This window comes from Phoxinus phoxinus (assembly GCF_949152265.1).
Source record: "Phoxinus phoxinus genome assembly, chromosome: 7".
Lineage (NCBI taxonomy): Eukaryota > Metazoa > Chordata > Actinopteri > Cypriniformes > Leuciscidae > Phoxinus > Phoxinus phoxinus.
In genome coordinates, this window is record NC_136882.1 from 3,159,212 (window position 1) to 3,179,207 (window position 19,996).

General features: G+C 39.0%; 1 protein-coding gene across 1 annotated transcript; it reads right to left on the reverse strand.

Moving 5' to 3' along the window:
• Positions 1–1,159: 1,159 nt before the first annotated feature.
• On the reverse strand, positions 1,160–15,523 carry LOC307002370 (uncharacterized protein). Its single transcript, XM_079619946.1, has 3 exons — positions 15,451–15,523; positions 14,752–14,878; positions 1,160–2,625 (listed from the first exon to the last, which is right to left on the reverse strand). The coding sequence occupies exons 2-3, from the start codon at positions 14,828–14,830 to the stop codon at positions 1,292–1,294; spliced, it is 1,413 nt and encodes a 470-aa protein (XP_079476072.1). The 5' UTR covers positions 14,831–14,878; positions 15,451–15,523; the 3' UTR covers positions 1,160–1,291.
• Between the last annotated feature and the right edge of the window lie 4,473 nt (positions 15,524–19,996).

The following is a 19,996-nucleotide window of genomic DNA, read 5'->3' on the forward strand; positions in this document are numbered from 1 at the left end:
ATTGTATCGAGGCACAGATATGGGGAAGGGTAAAGACAAATTTCTGTAAAATTAAAAGGTCCCAATGAGCACACTGGCCTCCATCATCCGTAAATGGAAGAAGTTTGGAACTACCAGGACTCTTCCTAGAGCTGGCCGCTCGGCCAAACAGAGCGATCGGGTGAGAAGGGCTCTAGTCAGGAAGGTGACCAAGAACCCAATGGTCACTCTGACAAGAGCTCCAGCGTTTCTGTGGAGAAAGGGGAACCTTCGAGAAGAACCACCATTTCTGCAGCTCTCCACCAATCAGCAGAAGCCACTCCTCAGTAGAGGTTACATGACAGCCCACCTGGAGTTTGCCAAAAGGCACCTGAAGGACTCTCAGACTATGAGAAACAAAGATTTAACTTTTTGGCCTAAATGGCAAGCGGAGGAAACCAGGCACTGCTCATCACCTGGCCAATACCATCCCTACAGTGAAGCATGGTGATGGCAGCATCATGCTGTGGGGGTGTTTTTCAGCGGCAGGAACTGGAAGACTAGTCAGGATCGAGGGAAAGATGAATGCAGCAATGTACAGAGACATCCTTGATGAAAACCTGCTCCAGAGTGCTCTGGACCTCAGACTGGGAAGCCGGTTCATCTTCCAACAGGACAACAACTCTAAGCTCACAGCAAAGATAACAATGGAGTGGCTACGGGACAACTCTGAATGTCCTTGAGTGGCCCAGCCAGAGCCCAGACTTGAACCCAATTGAAGATCTCTGGAGATATCTGAAAAACGCTCATACAACCTGATGAAGTTTGAGAGGTTCTGCAAAGAATGGACGAAACTGCCCAAAAATAGGTGTGCCAAGCTTATAGCATCAGACTCAAAAAGACTTGAGGCTGTAATTGGTGCTTCAACAAAGTATTGAGCAAAAGCTGTGAATACATGTGATTTAAAAATTATATATATATATATATATATATATATATATACACACTTTCAAAGATTTAAAGATTAAAAACTAATTTCTTTCACGTCATTATGGGGTATTGTTTGTATAATTTTGAGGAAAATAAAGAATTTTAATCCATTTTGGAATAAGGCTGTAACATATAAGGAAAAAGTGAAGCACTGAATACTTTCCGGGAGCACTCTACATGGCAAGAAAAGATGATGCTGCAACTAAAATAACTGAACAAGGATAAATCACTTGTGATGAACATGGAGTCTTGTAGGAATGTCACCTGTTCAGATGAAGATCTGACATGAACCACATTTAAAAGGTAAGCCTAAACATATACATCTATATAATTTTGGCCACATTCAACTGCGGTGTGAAAGGATCTTTGATTTCACACAGATTTTCTGGTGCCATTTTAAATTGCTGGGCCATTTAAAAATCTTTTTACAAAGAGAACAAGAATATGGTCTCACATTTGCATGACTTTTCATGTGTATCTGTAAGTGTGATAACATCATTTTTTCATTACTCTGATCATAATTAAATGGCTTTCCTCCAGAGGATTTGAAATTGCTCTCTTTGATTAAATTCTTACCACTCTGAGAACCTTGTAATATCTTTCCAGAATGAGTTTGTGAATGATATTTCAGGTCTCTATGATATGTGAAACTCTTTTCACACTGAAGACACTTGTAAGGCTTCGCACCAGTGTGAAGCCTAATATGAATCTCAAGGTTTCCTTTAGTTGCGAAACTCTTTCCACACTGAGGGCATGTGAAGGGTTTCTCTCCAGTGTGAACTCTCATGTGAACCTCAATATTTGCTTTGTTTTTGCAAGTCTTTCCACAATGAAGGCACATGTGAGGCTTCTCTCCAATGTGAGTTTTTACATGATTCTTAAGATGTGTCCTGTCTGGGAAACTTTTTCCACAATGATGACATATAAAACAGTTCTCTCTTGAGTGTATCTTCATGTGGTGATTAAGGGTTACAGAAAATCTGAAACTCTTTCCGCACTGACCACATATGAACGGCTTCTCTCCAGTGTGAATTCTCATGTGGGCATTAAGGGTTGATTTGTGTTTAAAACTCTTTTCACACTGAGGGCAGGTGAAAGGCTTCTCTCCAGTGTGAATTTTCATATGGCTTTTAAGGCTTGCTATTCTAATAAAACCATATCCACACTGTTGGCAGGTGAAAGGCTTCTCTCCAGAGTGAATTCTCATGTGGACTTTAAGGCTTCCTTTTTGAGTGAAACTTTTTCCGCACTGTTTGCAGTTGAATGGACTCTCTCCAGTGTGAACTCTCATGTGGACGGTCAGGTTTCCTTTTCGGTTGAACCTTTTACCACATTGTTGGCAGATGAAAGGGTTTTCTCCAGTGTGAACTCTCATGTGGGCATTAAGACTTGGTTTTTGAGTGAAACTCTTTCCACACTGTTGGCAAGTGAATGGCTTTTCTCCAGTGTGAACTCTCATGTGGACTTTAAGGTTTCTGTTTTGATTGAAAGTCTTTCCGCACTGTTGGCATGTGAAATGACCTTTAGTCTTTTGAGCTTTTTTTCGTGATAAAGTCTTTTCAGTCTGTGAGCAACTGAAAGGTTCTTCTTCAGATGTGAAATCATGATGTTTCTTAATCTGGTATTTTTCTTCTGTTTCATTCAGTTCTTGACTCTCTTCTTTCAGTGGCTTCAGGTCTAAGGTGAAAAAGACAAATAACACCAGTTTAATGGCACAAAGCAACAGACATCAAAACTTTTAGATATGTAAAGCATCAAAACCAATGTGTATGCTAGATCCTACACGCAAAAACGGTTCCAAAAACTAACTTTCAGGGAATATAAGGACACATTCACACGTCTCTCAGCATCAGAAGTAGTCGTACCCTTTTGATGAGGCTCCAGTGGGCACGACAGCACAGAATATGCAAAACACAATATTATAAACGTATGCAATTTAGAATTATAAAGCATTATTACAACAAACCAATTTTTATTTTATATAATGTTCACATCTCAAAACTAACATTTTCTACATCATTGATCTTAATTCTGAATTCACAATAGCTCAATAGGTGATGATATGCACTAAGACAAGCATTAGTATGGTTTATGTCTTAATAATCTATCAGAATACTACCACTTTATCTGAATGAAGACACCTCATTAAACCGAAGTATGGAGTGCCACAGGGCTCAGTACTAGATCCTTTGCTTTTTAGGTTTTATTACTTTTTCTCTGCCAATGATATAATTCCTCATAACCTAAAGAAACTGCAAACCTCTCCAAATTATCAGTGTATTAACTCTTAGGAAACAGCAATATATGCAAGCAGATGCCTATAATAACACGATCATCATCATTAAACGGCATATAAATTAGGGATGGGCTCAAGTACTCGGACATGACAGTGATGACGATCATGAAAATGATGATTGCCCTGACTTTAAAAACTGTCTGTTTTTTCTGATTGGTTATTGTGGCATTTTGAGACCATGAAATACAGTTAGTGCAAGATGTGCAGCGCCGTTCGGTCATACATTATACATTATAATGAGAACATCAACACGGTCAAGTAAACGTGCGCAGATGTAAGTTGTAAGATTACTTTTATGTTGTCTATATCTGATTAATCTCATATAGGACGCTTTTGGTTGAGGATATACACCAGCTATGAAAGCACTGCAGTTTAGCAATCAAAGTTTATTCACTCTTCAGTTTCAGCTTAACTGCAATAACCAACATTGACTATAGGTTATTTAAGTGGTCATATTCTTTTGAGACAGGCTATTTCTTTTTCAAAATCATTGATGATATTGATAATGCAGCAGTGCCATTTAGTTCGCATATTTTTTTTAATAGTAGACCTAAGTTTTATTTAAAGTTGTTTCTCGTTATGGCTCCGAAAATGCGCAGTGATGATTGTAATTAGGGCTGCACAATTAATTGAATTTTAATCACGAATGGTTTCCCACGATCAAATTCGCGTGATCGTGCGATATTTAAAATGCGTCATTCCGTTCAAAGAACGCTCCATATTAGCCAATCTAGCGCTGACTCCATGAGCCAATAATCAGAGTTGTTCCCTGCACCGCGCAGCTTAGTTTCCAGATGTAGAAACTAGAATGTTTTGCCGGACTGGACAAAAGCGAAGCGAACTGGGCAAGAGAGACTGAGTGGGTCTGCGCGCGAGCAATAGTGCGTGAGACCGAGCGTGTCTGCGTGCGAGCAATAGTGCGCGAGAGACTTCAAATAACAATGACTCTGAATTTGGCTACCTACCAAATAAATCAATAATTGACAAAATATTGATTTAAAAAGGAGATTATTGATTTAAAACGATTGTATTGCTTCCGTTGAAGAACACTGTGTCCATCGCAACCCTCTGTTATACTTAGCAGTGGTGTGTTATCAAGAAATAACTAACAGACTGCATTCTAAATTAGAATTTAACCAAGCCATGTAATAATAGGTAATGATAATATCTCTAGTCTATCCTAATATTAATTATAAATACAATGTACAAAAGTAGTAGGGCTGAAAGATATTCTGTTTTAACATCGACATCGCGATGTGCGAGTGAGCGATAGTCACATCGCCGGAACGTGCGATGTGAAGGGTAGTAGCACCAGGGTAGCACACACAGTAAACACTAGTTTGTTGTATGGCTTGTTGCTGGGGTGACATGCACGTTCCGCGTGCCTGCACAGTGATTGGTTCGCTGTGCCGCTGCTCACCGCTCACAGCCAACATTCACTGCTAAAAATGCGCGACGAAGAGGATCCGCCGCAAAAAAATTATTTATTCGTACCAAAAAGAAAGTCGAAATCATCTATTTGGGATTATTTCGCCTACAAAAAGGAGGATGTTAACCAAAAAGAGGTACTTTGCATGGAGTGTCGTAAAGTTGTGGCCACAAAACAAGGAAACACCACCAATTTGTCTGATCACTTAAAGCTCTTTATGACGAATACAAAGTCAAATCTGGATGTCAACCAAAACAAACAAATATTTGTGATGCCTTTGCCAGTGTGACACCTTACCAGAAAGGCTCTCAACGACAGAAAGATATAACAGACGCAATAACGTTTCATATCGCTAAAGATATGTTGCCATTAAATACCGTCGCCAAAGAGGGATTTAAGAAAATGATCCAAACGCTTGACAGGCGGTATGTTATACCATCCTGCACATATTTTTCCCAAGTTGCGATAAAAGAGCTGTATGAAACATGCAAATCTAAGATTAAAGCAGAACTGTCGCACGTGGAATACTATGCAACTACAACAGACTTGTGGTCCAGCAGGACAACGGAGCCCTACATAAGTCTGACGGTCCATTTCATCACAGAGGACTTCGAGCTAAAAAGTCGCTGTTTGCAGACGGCATTTTTCCCGGAAAGTCATACAGCCGAGAATATTGCAGAGGCCCTGAGAGAAGCGGTGACCGCTTGGGGCTTAGATGAGACACGTCAAGTCTATATAACAGATAATGCAGCGAACATGGTAAAAGCTGCCGATCTGAACAAGTGGACCAGGCTACAGTGCTTCGGCCACAGACTGCATCTTGCAGTTGGTGAGTAATAACCATCTTTATCCTAAATAAATATACATTTTTACTCAGCTGTTTTACTTAATAACCTGTCCTGAACCTGACAAAACTTGTAAAATGAATGTGTTGCATGTGTGTTGAGCTTTAAAACGTAAGAAAAATACAGACACAAAACATTTAATTTATTAAGGTTAATTAATGAATTATTAACTTAATAATTATTAATAATAATAATAATAATTAACTTATTATTGAATCAGTGGCAAAAAATAGTTTTATGAGCACATTTGAGGAGCTCTTTTCCAAAACGCGATAAATCCATTTCAATAGTTTTCAGGAAAATTACATTGTGAATATTCAATTTATCCTGTTAAAATGTGTGTTTTTTGCTCAGTCTGAACATGTTGAATAATGATTATTAAATCAAAAAACTACGTTATATTGTTGTTTTTCTTTTCAAAACGCTATAAATACATCATTTGTTCCAAAAATTGATGGTCGTCTTTTTTTAAAAGTCTTTTATTTTTCGTGTTCGCATTTATGAGGAAAAAACAATGTTACGTGTCAGTTCTCCATTACGGACGCGAGCGCTCTGTGAAAGATTTAAAGCAAGTGCCGCTTTCAGAGACCTCAAAAGCACAAAGCCTTTCTTTAAAGCGAATTTCATTTTGTATTAATTGTATCTTAATTTCAATCAGTGTTTCGTTATCCAATTTCCTTTTAATAAATAAAAAGCAGACAATTGATAATCACGACAGCGTCTGAACTGGAACTTAAACTATCATCCATGAACCGAAACTCAGCGTATAAGGTAGCCTAGCCTACTCGCCTCACACACCTAAAAAAAAATAGAAATATATCGATTATCTACATAAATCTCTGCTTTTAAATAGAACCATTAAAAACAAAATAAAACTATGTAATTCGTATGAAATGTGCATTTCTCTCTGGCGCGTTCACTACTGCGAAGATCGCGAGTCAGCAGCCCACACAGAAAACACTTGTTTATTAATAAAAAATTTAAATGTCTCTAAAATGTGTTAAAATGTTACGTAGAAGGATTGCGTAGAACGTTCACCGAATTCTGATTAGTCGAGAGGATTTATCGAGTTTAGGCTAAAAATAGGTTCTGCGCTTATTGGGGTTTGGAAAGAAACTGCATCTTGCAGTACATTTTAAACAAGGAAATTATTATTATCGTTTATCGCGTTTTGGGAAAAGAGCTCTTCATTTATTGTTTAAAATAAAACAGTGTGCTTCAATAATTAAAGTTTGCAATGTTTTTTGTTTTGTTTTCTCCGCTTAGAAAATGCAGTTAAAAGGGATGGCCGCATTGATCGTGCTGTAGGAGTCTGCAAGAAGCTGGTGAGCCACTTCTCTCACAGCTGGAAGGCCAGCGATGCCCTGGCAAAAGTCCAGAAGGAACTCAATCTAGCATCACATTGTCTCATCTCAGAATGCCAAACAAGATGGGGTTCCAGACAGATGATGATCCGCAGGATATTAGAGCAGCAGCAGGCTTTAACTCAGGTCCTGTCTGCAGACAAGAAGATGCGGCATCTACTTCCAACCTGGCAAGATATAGATGTCCTAGAATCTGTAAGCAAGTCACTGGGACCAATGCTGGATTTCACTGATGCACTTTCAGGGGATGAATACGTCAGTGTCTCCTTTGTAAAGCCAGTTCTTCAACACTTCAACACTTCACTACTGGAAATGCGAGAGGAAGACACAGATCTGACCAAGAACATAAAGAAGATGCTCAACGAGAAATACGAAGATGATGATACTCAGAAGCTGCTAGATATGGCATCTTTTTTGGACCCCCGGTTCAAGATGGACTTCATCAGTGCAGACAAGAAGACCCAAGTTAAGGCCAGAGTGGCATCACAAGCTGCGTTTACATGGACCCTTATAATCGGATTGAAGGCTCAATCGGATTGAAAAACCTTCATGTAAACACCTTAATTGATCCAATTGAGCTCGATCCGATTGAAATTTCGATCGGATTGAAAGGGGTGGTTTATTCCTTTTGTAATCCGATCAAGAGAACATGTAAACACTTAATCGGACTGAAAACCAAATCTGAAAGGAATGCGCATGTGCAATGACAGCTACCGAGTTTATACAGTACGATTGCGACTCGCATTGTCAATGGTATTGGTGCTCTCACCCATGGGCGTCAGTTTGGTTTGAAATGTGCTGGGGACAGAGACGCATAATTTTTTTCTTTAAACACTTGCATTTTCCTATCAACAGTGGAAACAACTTTAAATACTCAATCTTTTCTGGTCATATAGAAAGGAATAATGCATCAGTCGCAAGTACTTTTATTTGGGTAAACTCACAGGAAACTAAACGAAAATAACAAGAAAACGTTGTGCTTTTGTAAAATAAAATAAAACAAATAGGGCGCGCTATAATTATCTCCATGCGTGAACTGGAGCGCGTCTCAATAATGAACTGAAATAGGCTACAGTGTAGGCTATAGCCTCAAAAATATGATGAATATTTCTATATAAAGCTCGAAATGTCCACTTTTAAACTAAAAAATGTGAATCGAAAGCAAATACCAGCTGATTAGGCTGTAATCCGTATGAAAGGTGCATTTATCTCTAAAGGCGCATCCACTTTACAGCGGAGATGTATATAGATATGTTTGGAGCCGACACTGATTTAGAAATATATATTTTATTAATAAACAATAAAAATGCCTCATTATTTTTTCAGACATATTATCATTAGTCTGCTTTTGCCGGTGCTTTGCGGCAAGATTTGTGCTCGGAATAGGCTATATTCCTCCATGCACTCAGTATTTAAGCAGAAATTAATATAAACGTGAGAAAAAAATAAAACGAGCTCCACAGAACAAAAAATATTCATTTTATTTTATTTTTCGTGTTCGCATTTGAGGAAAAAACGATGTTACGGACGTGACAGTTCTCGGTTACGGACGTGACTGCCCTGAAATCGGCACTAAAATATGCTTTAAAACATTCACAGACCTCAATCAGAAAGCACAAAGCCTTTCTTTAAAGTGAATTTCGTTTTGTATTAATTGTATCTTAATTTTAATCAATGTTTCATCAACCAATTGCCTGGATTTAATAAATAATAAGTAAAGCAAATATATCTATATCGCGCTCGTCGTCTCCTAATTAGCAGCTGGAGTACGTAAATGTTAAATCTGATTAAAAAAAAAAAAAAAAAGCAGCAATGGTAAGAGGGTGGCTGTTATGCGCATCGTGGAACGGCGGCGCACATCTACCCGATTACTTTATTTTGTCGTCCATGTAAACACCTTGTTCGAAATCTTTAATCGGATTGATTTCATTCGGATTGAGCCATGTAAACGCAGCTACTGATGCTGGAATGCCAGGAGAAATCAAGCTGCCGCACTGACGTGGAGCCCAACGTTACCAGTGCACCGTGCACCCCAGGCAAAGAAAGCAAAGAAGTCATTGGGAAGCTTCTTTAAACAGATGGTGCTTTTCCACTGCATGGTACGACTCGACTCGGTACGGCTCGGTTCACTTTAGCTCGGTTGCTTTTCCACTGCAGTTAGTACCGCTTCAAAGTGGGTGGGACTGATCGTTAATAGTTGCCGCCTCTACTGGCTCGGTAGTCACTTTTTAGTTTTTTTAATTTGTCCCTACACTGTTTGTAGGTCCGGTGGTAGCCGTGTGCGGCTAAGAGCTGTGCTTCTTCTTGGAACACTTTTTCAATCCGTATTGCCCCATCCGCAGCTCTCGCTGGATCCGCTCCTCGCCAACCAACGAGAGGAACGTCTGCACCTCGTCCACTGACCACGATTCAGCCATTTCTTGTTTGATTTTTTTTTACTTCTTTTGTCAAGTAAATACTCTAAAAACAGGTGCTACCGCGTTGGCTGTTGTCTGGCTATTTAAATCTAGCGGGTTTAGTGTCTCGTGTCGCAAATACAATGACGCTGAAGTGACGATTCTGTCTGACCAATCAGTGATCTGCAGTGTTTTCACGTCACATTTAGTATCGGTACGGTACGCTTGGAACCTCAACAGAGGTGGTACCATTTAAAGCGAGCCGTGCCGTACCGTACCATGCTGTGGAAATGCGCCATAAGTGAGCCGTACCGAACCGAGCCGTACCGTACCATGATGTGGAAAAGCGCCAAGAGTGAAACTGCACCAAATGGTGATTCCTCTCTGACCCTAAAGGATGCTTTGGAAGCAGAGTTAAACACCTACCTGCTAACACCTCCAATAGACAAAGAGGAGGATCCACTTGCATGGTGGAAAGTACACAAACTAAGCTTTCCTTGTCTCGCCAGACTTGCCCGCAAATACCTGTGTATTCCTGCAACAAGCTCGCCGTCGGAGAGACTTTTCAGTACTAGTGGCAACATCGTCACTTGCCAACGAACCTGTCTCAAGCCTGCAAAGGTTGATAGACTTGTGTTCTTAGCTAAAAACCTTGAGTAAGCAAAGCATACATAAGCATGCATGATCATGATCATGCTAAAGAATACTCAGTATTCTTAGAAGTTAGATAGAAGTTTTATTTAATTTTGTTTAGCCATGATTATGATGATGACCAACACTGTTTTACTTTGGCACTTTTGCTAAGAAAGGTTAACTTATAAGTATTTTGGTTCACAATCTTTTGTTTTTAAGTTGTTTTATAAAAAATATATATTTATTTTAAGTTATATTGTTGTAAACCAATCAGGGGGGTTGGTGTAAAGCTGCTGTTTTATTTAAAAATGTGTTCTGCTGTTGTGTTTACTTTGCAGAAATGTTCTAATTTTTGAATAAAATATTAAGTGACCTTTGTCCCTTGTAATGAAGCTTGCTTATTAGTGAAATTATTAATATCATGGAATGGTAATTATTGACTTTAGCCTGGATTTATGGCTCTCAATATCGCAATATATATCGTTGGGGTAAAAAATATCGCTATGTAATTTTTTCCCGATATCGTGCAGCCCTGAAAAGTAGTATTTGAGAAATGTCTAAACGTATATATCCACAACCTAATAAAAGAAAGTAATAATGTCTAAAAACAACTAGAGCATTTGCAAGCCTCTTTATATAGAGCTATACAGTCATCTAGTGGTTACACCATGGCATTGTATGTTTTTCTATTTGCACTCCCACCAGATTGCATTAATTTCTATTTTAACATAAAATAAAAATAACATAACATATGTTAATAACATAAAAATTAAATATATATTTTCAATGGGGGAAATTATCACAATTAATACATATTAATTACAACCTTAACATTGTCACAAAATTAAAAAATATTACATAATATATTTCTACTAATATACTATTGCTTTTCCTGGGGGAAAAAAGTTACATTTCAGGCGTTCGGTCACTTTTGACACTCATCTAGTCATTGAGGTGGAAAACCAAAGAGTTGTATGACCCGCAGAACTTATCATATAAATATTTAAACAGAAAAGGAAATGAATAGGTGGCAATTTCATCATCTGTTGGTGTGAATGTTAAGTTAAAGCTTGCCCCTAAAATCAAAATGTAAGTTTGATTCTTAAGGTTATGAATAAGCTGGTGTGTTCTAAACCAATGAGAAAAATTTACAAGATATAAGCATTCAAAACTTAGTCCCTCACTTCCGCTAAAATGGATCAGGGATTTTTCTGACGTCACCACAGACTTCAGCTTCTCGTCATATCTTCTGTCCAATCAAATGCTCTCTAGAATCTAACGCGTGCCCAATGTACTATTGAAATTGATTTCTGGACAGCGTAATGTTATTTTTTCCGAAAATGTTTGTTGTACACATATTGTACATCTTAGCATAGCAACCTCCTCTCCAGTTCAGTGGGCCTTTAAAGGGTCATGAACTGGATTATTTTATAATGTTAGTATCATTCTTAATAGAGATGCACCGATTACAATTTTCTAGGCCGATTCCGATTTTTCATTGAGTTTGACCTGCCGATACCGATTTAAATTTTTCTAACCACTTTACAGCACACAAATATTTTCTATATGTATATTTTTTATACAATACCATATACTTTTACCCAAACTGAATAATATAAAACAAGTTTAAATGGGTAAATATTCTAAAAATATTTTTGAGTCTTCATTTTCTTTTTTGACACTTTTTTGACATGGCTACTTCAGTTCTTGTTAAAACACACTAGACATGCAAATTCTGTGCATTTTGGGCACTTATTGTGTGAAATCATATTTATTTTGTCCATCAAAAGTGTGCTTTCACTTTAATTGAGCATTAAAGCAGCGCAGCAGAAATAGACTCTGCGCCGAAACCCGTGCTTCACTGCCGCTCAAACGACGCTCCTGCTCTTGATCAACGTGCATGCCGAAAAAAAATACGCGTCGCTCACGCTTGTGGTGTGAAGTGGCCGTAATTCACGAGGTTTCCTCACAGACAGTAAAAGAAATGGACACAGCGACCCCATAGACTTCAACGGAGAAAAGTGAAGCCCGTTTGAAGCATCACTTCCTGATCGCTGGGCGAACTGCGCAGACTCAAACTGAGCTTGGTGACGTGGATGTGACGTGTGTCTGACAGCTGTCAGTCTTCTAGTAGCTGTGCCGAGAGAAATCTGAATCATTCCCTTCCGGATCTCTCAGAGACGGAGAGCGTGAGGCATTAGCTGTCCATGAGCAGCAGCGGGAGCAACTTTATCACTCTCTATGGGCTTCTCCCTTGACTTTATCAGACTTTATGCCTCCACATCCCCCGATTGCCTGTGAGCTTCTCCGCCGGTCTATACGGTAATCTCTCGACTGTGCGACAGAGAGTCGCGTGTTTATGATGCAATCACTAGCTTTTTTTTTTTTTTAAAACAAAAACGGCTTCTACGGGGCCATAACGTAAGATACAAGGTAATGGAGCCTTTTATACATTGTCGTGTTTCTTTAGAAATAAATAATGGACAAACGGAGTCTTAGGACGCCTCAGATGTAAAGTTATTCGCTGTCAAAGTGACGCCAAAATTAATGGGAGTCAGTGGAACGCTAACAGCAGGTGGGGGTCTGCTAGCCAATGGCGGCTCCCGGGGAAGGTACGCTTTCAGGCTGATGCATTACGCCCTTGGGTTTCCTACATCCTGTGCACGTGTGATGCTGATGTTGCGCGATGTTAATCATGCGGCGCCCGAGTGCATTTGACCGGCATAAAGTCGGCATATGTCAGACTCGGCCAATTCCGGTCACCAGCCGATCAATCGGTGCATCTCTAATTATTACATAAAAAAAATTGACATAATTTAGAAATAAAAGGTATTTTTCCAAGCATGATTTTAGCCTCTGATTTGAACGCTCGGTTTTAAGGGGCGTGTCTGTGTGAGACCTCAGTGTAAACTGCTGTGATTGGCTGACAGCTTTGCATATGAAATAGCTAGCATTACATGTGGAAATCTCTCAAACTTTTGCTACGTTTTTACTATTACAGCTATCGAGATTAACGAATCGTGAAAAGTATTGATCATATATGTAGATCTATTCCTCATCATCGCAAAGCAATTTCTGCACTCTCACTAAAGCAAACACGATGTATATACAGTAAGAGCTTCGTTGTGCAGTGTAACAGCGTCATACCATAATGAGTTTTGGCAAGTGTCCAGATAAACTCGCGCTGTGTGATTGACAGCTTGGGCGATTGGAAAGGGATTGTTCTTTGATCACTTTCTGTATATAATTTAATCACAGTTTAAATAAGATTATTTTCATCCTACTAAGAGAAACGACGTTAAGTTGATCGCTTAGTCACTGGCTTGATTTACTGATGCATAAATCTTGAACGATTTTGAGAGAAAATTAACTTGAACAATTAAATCACTGACCACAGATCAGGCCTTGGAATAAACATGATTACTTGCATGTTTGTGGCGTTGCGGGCAGATCCAAATCGTAAAAGTCTGTCGATACGGAGTACCGATATCTGTATATTCACTGCATTTGAATTTTTTAAAATATTGGGTAGATAAACTATTAATCAAATGAGTTGACTTAATTTGTTTAGCATTGGGATATTTCTTTCAGTTATCTTCTTGCCTAATTATGCCTATTTTAACCGATAGGTCTTTAAAATCGAAAGCCGATAACCAATATAATGCCCGATAAATCTAAATCCAACAATTGACCGTTCGCAAAAGCCACGCCCCTTAGTTTTGTTACTACGGCCGTCAAACAATTGAGAACCATATCCATGGCTGGGTTGAGCTCCATACATTAAGTGACTGGTTTTGGAGTAATGCAGCGACATATCCTCCAGGGCACGACAGACAGTATAGACAGAATAGCGCACGGGAGCACATGTACAAAACAGTTTTGTAAAATTATATATCAATCATTTTTATTTGATCATATATCATTTTACAAAACTGTTTTGCGCATGTGCTCACGTGCGCGCTATTTCAGTCACAACACTGCAATCAGAGGACGCGCTGAAACCATCAGCACTCGATGCGGTTCTCTTCATTCATTACTCGTAGCCGACTGAGAAGGATATATTTGTGTGAATAGTTGTGCAACTGCGCAAACTTTGTTTTGAAGTTTAATGTTTGAGTTCCAGAGGAATTTGTAACTGTGTTCCTGTTCAACCACATCAGAGTTTCGTAATTAGTAAGTCCGTGTTTTTTCTCTTTTTTTCCTCTTGTTTGCTGACTGATGAGGGGTCGCAGTGCCGCAGTGAAACGGTGTTTGTACATGTAGCCTATTTTTTTAATAATAGTTGCAAGCAATCATAAAATACAGCAAGTTTTAAGCCCGTGCAGACCTCACTGCCATAGGCGCATCATTGCACTATCTGGCTGAAATCGGAATGTTTGACGGAGGTCCTTCTCCTTAGTTACAGTTGCTGAGCTAGGATTGGACGAGAACCGTTTGAGGGCGGGGTTTTGCGAACAGTCAATTGCACTTAACTGTACTTTTCGTAGTGATTCCAATCATATTTCAAGCAATTCAAAACCACCATGGCGAATAGAGCACATCTGAAGTTGAAGGAATTAATACATTATCAGCTTTAAATTTTCTTAATGGATCAATTACGATTAAAAATGAACACTTATTGGCCGATAGCGGTATAGTGGTCGATATATCGTGCATTCCTAATTACGCTGTTTATATTTAATGGTGCGGATCAGTACACACTGCAAAAATGTCTAATGTGAAGCACAATGAGCTCTGCATACGAACCACAACACACTGCAAACGGATGGTGTGTGAAACAGGCGTTAGTGTGAAGAATATCCCACACATAAATGAGTTCAGCTTTGAGAATGAAACTAACCTGTTTGTTCCTCTTCATGTTTTATGCTGAACACTTCTGCAATCTTTATGTCTTCACTCTCCTGTTTAATCAACGCCATCTTTATAATAGTGGCACGTGGATCTCAGATGTTTCTCCAGGAGTTTTCCTGTGTGTTTGGACAAAGTCATGTTTAAGAAGAGAATAATTAAGTTTAGTAGAGAATGAAAAAAACTTTAGTAGTTTGTAGTCAGAGAACTGGAAAGGGAGTCAGTCAGATTGATCATAGTTATGGCCTGATTAGGCAAAAATAACTGAAAACTAGTGGTACAAATTAGTTAATTTATAACGTTTGTTTTTTAATTTCTGTGTGTGTTCTCGTTACAGTTGTTGTTAAGCGCTTCAAAAGAGTGAATCATTATGAGAAACAATCGGTTCAACTGTCTCGGAGTTTGTTTAAAAAATATTAATTTCTCCCATTAACGTTAATACTTGTCAGAGACCGCATTCGTGTTTATGATAAACTAATTCACGATATATGGAGCGAATGAGACGCAACTTTTATGTTATACGATCGCGCTTTAACAAATACCTACCGCTCATTAATGTTAGTTGGACAAAGCATTACAATGGTACATACAATAACAGCTTAGTTGTTAGTTTAATAAACACTATAAAATAGACAGAGAACGGGTTGTACTTGTATCTAATTTGACGCTTTAAATGTGTGAAAACACAAACCTTTCTTCAGCCGAATCACAGCAGACGGAGAAGCGCGGCGCAGATTTATGACGTCATATCACCAGACCAAAATAAAGGTTCACGCTGCTGTGTCTAAAATCACAAAAGTGCATAGAAATGGGTACAGAAACCATTTATACACAGTACAAAAAAAATCACTGTGTAAGTAATTTTAACTTAAATTATATTAAGAAGAAAGAAATTTAAGAGTATGTGTCATTAGGATTTACATATGTGCCTTTCCTTTAAAAAGTGCTTTGGCAGTTTGTGAACACTGAACTCTCGGCTTCCCAAAGTCACATGATCAGTGCTACTTTCCAACTAGCCAAACCATTCAACACCATGGCCGTTTCTCAATACCAAGTACGCAAACTTCGGACTTGCGTCCTTGGTAGTTCAGACTTGCCAAGTTCGACTTAGGAGAACGAACTCCCGAGGACGAGAGGACGCAAGTCCGGTTATTCTGCAAATGGGACAGCGGCGTTCTTGATCGCGTCACTCAGCACGCTCTGGCTACTCCGGTTATCTCTTTATGTATATTTTAGGCAACAATGAAACGAAATATGGTATAAAACAACACTCTGCCTCTTTTCATTTAAAAAAATCTTAAACACATTAAATGGCCACACAAATGTGGTTCAGGCAACGTGTACATTGATTATATTCACTGCATAACAACACGAAATAAAACGCAACCCTGCTTCTTTTTGCTTTCATTTTAAAAATATTAAACATTATTGAACATTAAAACTGACATTTAAAAAACAGACGGGGTTGTGTCATTTTATTTTATTATACATGTACAGTGAAGAGAATGTATAATAAAATAAATATAAAAAATTTAATATATATTTTAAAATATATAGCCTAAAATAAAATTACACAACCCTGACTCTTTTTGTTAAATGTCCGTTTTAATGATCTGATATCCAGTATAAAAGTATAAGTAAATAAAAATAAATAAAGCAAACAATTTAGTCAAACATAAGTCAGCTTAAAATAGCCTAAATATATAAAATTATGAAACTTCACTTTGCCCTCAGCCAAAACGATTTGCCATGGAACAAATTATAGATTAATGAGACCAAAGATCGCCCGTTAGATATACACAAGAGAAGACGAATTATATCTCATGTTTAACCACTAGACTAGAGACACCAGAGCCAGCGGCAAACATCAGAAGCACTAGCCGAGGAAAAGTTGTTCCAGTCGGGGTTAATGAGCGCTGAACGCCTGGTGATCGCCTGGATCTCACAACTCCGAAAAAGTCAGATACATTTTTTAAATAGGCGCTATCTTTATAAATAAACCACAGATTTGAGCTTTAAACAACTACATTCTCGACTGAAACACTCTTAGAATTACATTTCGTGACACGATAACAGTAGTATTTTGATATTACGCGGGTTTTCTCCTCTGCCATTGACGCTTGCTGGTGGGACGAGATGCATTCTGGGATACCTGTCTGTCTCAAGTCTGCACAAGTCACCTCTACATGCATCCTCGGTAAAAGGGCGGATCAAGAACACATCCGGGGATTTGAACTGGACTTGGCTAGATGTGAACTTTTGAATTGGGACAGTACTTGGGCAGCGACTGATGACGTTTCACAAGTCCACAAGAACACAAGTACAGACAAGAACGCATATTGAGAAACGGCCCATGTGCATTTGGCTTTAGCAGCAGGAAGGTACTCTGGTCTTCACTCATTTGGAAATAAAGCTGCAGAAGTGGAAAGATAATGACCCTACTGCACATTATTTCAGAAACGTTCCAAATCATAGACAATAACAAATTATCCTAAGATGGTGATTGTGTGAAAAGTGAAGAAAATGAGTCCACCATTTTTATTTGTACATCTGTCACAAGAAGAGCAGAGACTTCTTAAACATTAAGGCCTTGTCGCCTTAATGTGTCGCCCGTTCGTCCACACAGAAACGCAGGATCAGGAACATTTTTGAAAACCCCTGCCAGGGTGAGGATTTTCAGAAACGCCGGTTGCAGTGTTGTCGTGTAGACAGTAAAACCGGAGTTTTTGCCTTGCGACGTCAAAGTGTGCGCCGTTATCCACTGTGTTTGACGGCGCCGCTGACGGCTTATGATTGGCCAACGTGGCTTTACGGTTAGGGTTATACCGCCGCCTGCTGGTGTGGAATGCTCTTGACGGCGCTTGATAGCGTGTTTTTGCGTTTTCATGTAGACAGACATTTTTTTCAAAAACGCAGGAGGAAAAACTCCGGTTATAAAAATACCCGTGTCCGTGTGGACATGGCCTGAGGAGACGTGTTCTCCTGGATGCCACAAACAGCAAAATATGCCTTGCCACTTTTTTTGTTGTTGTTGTCAGGACAAATGTTGGCTACAAACCTGTGTCAGAGTTCATCTGTGAAAATCAAGCCTTGTCTTTAATTAAAAAATGTAATGATTCCTGTAATCCAAATGATTTCATGACGGATTATTGTGAACAAGAACACCAGGCTGTTGGTCTTTTACATCGAGAGCAAGTCTGGATTCGCTGGACAAGGGAAACTTTGCTTTTTTTCTCTCTCTCTTAAAATGTATGTGGTGATGGACCAGGAATGTCTAGGCCTACATTTTGCCCATACATGTATATTAATGTCACCAGTTCCTCAATTAACTTGATTAGTCCCCTTCAGTTGATCCAAAATGAGCGGGTGCCTGCGGTTACGAATCATCCAAAAATATTTTTAATGATATTTGGGTCGCGGTCGGTCGGGTCGTTTGAAATAAAGATGCCAATTAAACCTTTGTAATTTATATAGTACTAGACACAATTTTCTATGAAATACATAGGCCTACGCTTTATTGTCTGAATAACTGCGCGAGGATGACGCACGAGCTCAGTCTGCAGAGATGACAGTGGGAAATCCTTATTTACCTTTTGAATGTTGAGCGCGTTAATAACTTTTGAATAAAAGCTGACGTCGGAAAAAAAGCCCGATTTCCCAACACGTTGAACTGAGCAATGCCATTGTGCCATTTTAATAGGCTACTTTTAAACACATATACTGTAGCTCAGTAATGCCAGTTTATGTATTTGCTGAGAGGGGGGGGGGGGGGGGGGGGGTTGTTGGGAAAGTCCGGGGAGAGACGCACACTTCGATTAGACTGGATAAACACATGCAGCATCTTAATTGTTAAGAAAATGCAACTAAATAAATGAATAGATCAAGCCTTTATTACATAACACTAGACTATCATACAGCATTCAGAAAAATGCTGCGCCCGCGCTCCTAGTTCCTCCGTCTACGGCCCAATGACGCTACGATGAGCATTTACTAGCTACTTTTAAAAAATGGGGGTCAGGTACAATATTTTCTTTCTTTTTTTTTGCGGTCCGAGTTGCGGGCGGGTTAGTTGAACACGTCGGTCGGGTGCGGGCTGTTTATACATTGACCCGCGCATCACTGGTCCCCGTGTATTTAAAGTAACACCAGGTTACTTTTAACTTTTAAGCTCTCAGGGTCCCCCTAGAGTTGGGAAACAGTATTGTCCTCTACTACTGTCGTAAACTCTGTCATACATGCACGTGCATTTGTTGACAACCATGATAGCCCAGAACACTGTAGGAGGAGTTCACATGCAGGTGTTCTGCTTGCGTCGCGTGTGAAATGTCTTCATCCATGTACAGTGGCATATATTTCAGCATGTCATGATATGAATATAATTTCATGGGTTTTATTTTTTTTCAAACGACAAATGATCGCGATGCTCACGTTTACAAGTCATCGTCATTATAGTAGCCTAGTCTATTGGTTACCGTTTTACTGAATCTATATGATACTTCAATGCAATGTTTGAGTGGTAGATAATAACCATATATCGTCAATATTATAATATCAAGAAGCTACTATAGATGAATCTGCAAATTTTACAAATCGATTTGTATTATAGCTTGAGGCAAGACAAATAAACAAGGTATTTAGGTATCCTAAAATATGATTTTGTACATCTTATATATTTACTTGCAAGAATGTAGCCCCTACCAAACTTGTACACGCCCTTTAGACATAGGCTTTCATTTGATATTTGAAAGTCCGCATCGGTCGGGCATAGGGTTGCCACCTTTGATTTGTGAAAAACCGGGACACTGAGATTATTAGTATTTTTTGGGGTCTGAGTCTGAGTAGGTTGTAAATAGTATTTTCTTTGACACTGGTGGCTCATCCGATTTTGTTGTGTTATCCTCCTCGTCCGTCTCTCCCCCCATTTCACACAATAGATGTAAATAGACAGTTTTTTAAAAGCTAGCTAGCAACTAAACTCACACTGTATCATCTTAGTTGTGTTGATGCGCACGCGCGCGCGACCGACCGACAGCACAGGCAGTTGCTAGGCGATAAGTTGAGCTTTTTTACCCGTTTACGGACACAGGATTGGATGTACTGTACACAACTATGAAGAAAACACAGTAACAGTAGACGGAAATGGTTTAATTTGAAACCAGGAAATTTTACTTTAGAAGTACATTTTCACAAAAAAAAAACGGGACAATTCGTGTCCCGGGAAATAATATACATTTTCC